The sequence below is a fragment of the Austrofundulus limnaeus genome, unplaced genomic scaffold (genome assembly GCF_001266775.1).
Source record: "Austrofundulus limnaeus strain Quisiro unplaced genomic scaffold, Austrofundulus_limnaeus-1.0 Scaffold14, whole genome shotgun sequence".
NCBI classification, from domain to species: domain Eukaryota; kingdom Metazoa; phylum Chordata; class Actinopteri; order Cyprinodontiformes; family Rivulidae; genus Austrofundulus; species Austrofundulus limnaeus.
This window is the reverse complement of record NW_013952416.1, coordinates 2215426-2219817: the sequence shown is the minus strand read 5'-3', so window position 1 is coordinate 2219817 and position 4392 is coordinate 2215426. Positions and strand designations below refer to the sequence as shown.

Here is a 4392-nt window from a genome sequence, read left to right as displayed (position 1 = left end):
TTTCAGGCCAGAAGATGGGGAAATCCACCCTGAGATCTGCAGGCTCTTCATTCAGCTGCAGTGTTGTCTGGAAATGTACATCACAGAAATGCTGAAATCTGTCTGCTTGCTGGGATCTCTGCAGCTCCATAGAAAAGGTTAATATACAGACGAGTCTGATCACAGGGTAAAGGCAGCRTTGTTTAATAATAACAGGGTGTGACCCAACGATCTCAAAATCTCCAAAAATATTTCTATTTTGCAACTTTCTTTGTGCTTATATCTTTTACTTCTGCACCAAAATTTTATATTTCCTCTACACACGATGGATGAAAAGATCAAAAGCTCCTGTGTGTTTTAAAGGCAAAGATTTGTGCGGCCCTCCTGGTGTCGACAGCAAGATTGAAGACTCAGACATCCCGATCCTGGAGGACACGTCTTCTTCACCCACTGATTGTCCTCAGCTCTGCTGGCTGGTGGCCACCGACATAGAAAACATAGAAAAGTAAGTTGAAACRAATTGATCTGAGACAATATAATGACAAAACTAAACTAAATCAAAAACTAAATTAAATGACTGTAAAGAACAGCATTATTTTTGTCACAAAAAGCTGGGATGGTTGTTACTGTTTATGACCATTTATACTTAGCTGAATATGTGCAAATGCAACACATTGTGCATATTCTTTACGATTGTTTCAAACGTTCTATAAAACTACAATATATGAAAAAACAATGGCAAAATGCAGTCTTTTTTACTATGGCAGCAGTTTATTGCATTAAGATCTGAAATTAGATAAATGTTCACTTTATTTTGAAAATAATGTTTTACTYTTTTGACAATTCTTTGGATGCTGCCAGCAAATAACGACTTCAGTAGGATTTTTGTGGCACATCTGTTTGAACCTGAAGGATTAGGATTGATTTTGATGGTGAAATTAGTTCACAGAGCAGGGATTGATGACTTGTCATTGTATCATAAAAAGAACAAAAATGCTGAGGTGCTGTTGTTGATGCTCATCAGGGTGATACAACGTATTGTGTACAATCAAAGCAAATTCAGGAGAGACTCTTCCCTCATCGAGATTGCTCAAAAACATCTGTAAGGAGGGCAAAGAAAAAGTTGATGTTCTCCAATAAAAAAATCTGCTGAAATGGGACCCAAGACAAAAGTGTGTTTAAAAAAGTTGAGTGATCTGATGAGCACAATGAAACAAGTTAGAAAAAGACAAGTGATGGGACGTGGCGATTTGATATGATTCTCGAAAAGAGGTTTTTATGTCCATACATTTTACTTAATACTCATTGTTCAGTGCCACTGACTTAACAAAATCAGCCAAATAATTTAAAATTCTATTATATATTTGCAATTATAAAAACCAAAAGGTGTCCAAATGTCTGCTTTCAAGGACAAAAGCACTTCCAGAACACTGCTGGCCATTTTGCCTACTCATCAATCTCCCTTACAGCTTGAGGTTCTTCACTCTGAACATGAATCTAACAATAATGCTTCCTAAGGGTTTGGGGGTGTATTGATATTAAAAAAAAGAAAATCGATTATTATTTTTAAAAATATTGATATGTGTCGATATTTTTATGCAAAACCCTAAAAAAGGAAAATCCCTTGCTAATATGATAACCTCTTCTTTTGTGTAGCAGTGCAACTCTAACCACACGAGTCATTCTGCAAAAAAAGGTTAAAGAAGATAAAAGTTTTTTAATATAAAAGACAATATGAAAACTTAATATTAATCTAACAAAAAAAGTTTTGAAATGACCATAAATGAGTAGGTAATGTAAGGAAACCTACTAACAAAGTGTAAATAATTCTGTAACAATAAATGAGCTCAGGTTCCTTGATGCTGATGTGCAAAAATAACCAACAGTTTCTGGAAACATGTTGCTGCCTTTGTCTCTGCTTTCACTCTCTGATGAGACCCACCAGATTCTCAGAGCTTAGACTTGTTTACTTGAAGATACAGTCCTGGATGATGAGAATATTGCTGGGTTTTATAATGTTTGACCAATTTGGCTCTCCTGCCTACATTTTATGAGTTGGGCAAAAATCWGATATTTTTAGGTTCTAATAATAATCTTCCTCAACATCCCACGAGTTTCGACTCCTCCCTTACCAGTGAAGCAGTGTTTCATCTCCCTGTTGCCTGCTCCAGCAGTGGGGAATTGGACTGAGACCTCCGTGTCGAACCTCTGCCCTGTCGGTGCTGCACCAGAACCTTCTGATGCCGTCCGCAGATGGTCAGTCCACAGGCCGGTGGCCTTGTGAACCTTTATTTAACCGGGTTAATCCCATTGAGATCACAGATCTCTTTTTATGGGAGGCTTGAATGTGCACTTTTTAAATTATATTTCTATTTTTTGGGTCCGTGGGTGAAAACTGAAACCCACTCAAACACAAGGAGAACCCCCACACAAACAGGGAATCAAACCCTGAACCTTTTTTGCTGTGAGGCAACAGTGCTAACCACTAAGTCATCATGGCTGAGTCTGGCTGAGCTTTTTTTTATAGAAATGTTTTCTTTTCTTTCTTTTAAGGGATATGAGAGATATGAAGAACCTTCTCAGTAAACTCAGGGAGACAATGCCTTTACCGCTGAAGAACCAAGGTAAGAACAACTCAGTTCACCTGTACAGCTCCCACCAATTATTTAGTATTTTCAACCTATKACTCAAYGGGATGATGGGATAAATRGCTCCTTGAAGGGATCCAGATCTTGATAAGACATTTGTTTCATACAGCAGCTCGATTTTGAAYGTGTTACATCATCAYGTAGGGAAATACAGTATGTCGTCCTCACATTAGGTGAGCGGTTTTGTTTGGCGGAACACCCCTCCCCTTCCCCCSTGAGCTGCTCTACTCCACAAGTGAAGGAGGAGCCATTGTTTATGTGATTAAGGAAGAAAAAAATAAAGATATTATGAGGATTAAAAAAATAACACTACAAACMTGCTCCAAAGTGCTTTAAACAACAGACATTCCCACACAGCACATTATAGCCACAGCTGCCCTGGGGCGCACTGACAGAGGTGGGGCTGCCATGCATCAACGCCACTGAGCCCCCTAACCAACATCAGCAGGCATGGCAGGTGAAGTGGATAACTCCCCYAACTACTCTGCCACAGCTGAGTGGAAAATAATGTTGGGTCTATCTGATCTTTCGAACAGGTGCTCTCAAACTTTTTGGCTCTGGGGACCCCTCACAAAAGTGAAAAWTTTCCAGGGACCCCCTCATAAACCACATGCTGTTTCAGAAATAATTTACTGACATTTTAACCCCTRAATACTATGGGAATTATATTTTTTTGTTTGGTTCAGTGTGTTTGTTTTACTAGTGCATTGTTCCCCATTTTCATTTTTTTAAAATAAAATCCAAATTAACAATTTATTGAAAATTTTTGAGGACCCCCAAGATATGGTTTGTGGACCCCTGGGGGTCCTGGGACCCCAGTTTGAGAACCTCTGCTTTAGAAAGCATCAAAATATTTTTTTTTGTTTGTAGATCATTATTTTTTTTTGAGAAAAAAGGCACAGATACTATAAGATTTTTTTCTTCTGTCTGCCGCCTTTAATTTTATTTGTGAATTGTATTTTTATTGTACATAAATTTTGTTGTTTTTTTTAAGAAATGAAATGAGTAAATGAATAAAAAATAAAATAAAAAACRATCACTGAATTATCCTATATGTTTCTAGGCATGTCGGTGGTCCAGTTTTATATCCTACCGGCAAGAAGACCTTTATTTCTGGGACCAAAGTCCCTCAAAAACATTCAGGAAGTCTTTTAAAAATGTGTCTTGTGGAAGGAAACATTAATCTTTTATTCTGCTTCCAAAAGGCTCGTTTTTGTAATGTAAAATGAAAAAAAAAAATCTAATGAAACATAATGCTACATTTAGTGTTTAACTCCAAGATGACTTTCATTAATAAATAGGAAACAATGCAAACTTGTGCAAAAGTTTTAATGCTCTTCTAGGCATCATAACATCAAAAAAGTGACATCAAATCTTTATAAGACACTCTTTTATTGTGAAAATGTKTGGTCATGTATAACCTAAAAAAGGCAAACATGTCTGACTTGAGGTGTTCTTGTTGTGTTTCTGCTCAGATGACAGCAGTTTGCTGAACCTGACTCCCTACCCACTTGTCCGACAGAGGAAAAGGCGTTTCTTTGGGCTCTGTTGCCTGGTAACCAGCTAAAGGCCCCACCTCCACACGTAGGAGGCGCCAACAAAGACACCATCACCCACTGTCTGTCACCACTCGTGTCTCCCACCAACCTATTACTGCCACTTTCAAATGTATTCTCTCTTTTTTTGTCTGAGGCCACCCATTTTATAATTTTATTTTGTAATACAAAAAAGAATTGTAACTGCTATGTAATGAAAACAAAAAAAA

General features: G+C 37.6%; 1 protein-coding gene across 2 annotated transcripts in view; it reads left to right on the top strand.

The window, feature by feature from the left end:
* rgs7bpa (regulator of G protein signaling 7 binding protein a) overlaps positions 1-4392 on the top strand; it is a gene marked incomplete at its 3' end in the record, with an annotated part of 8364 nt that extends 3972 nt beyond the window's left edge. For both annotated transcript variants that reach the window (XM_014002673.1, XM_014002672.1), the window contains 4 exon segments: positions 7-137; positions 343-484; positions 2533-2603; positions 4103-4392. In XM_014002673.1, coding sequence (XP_013858127.1) covers positions 7-137; positions 343-484; positions 2533-2603; positions 4103-4194 — 436 coding nt within the window.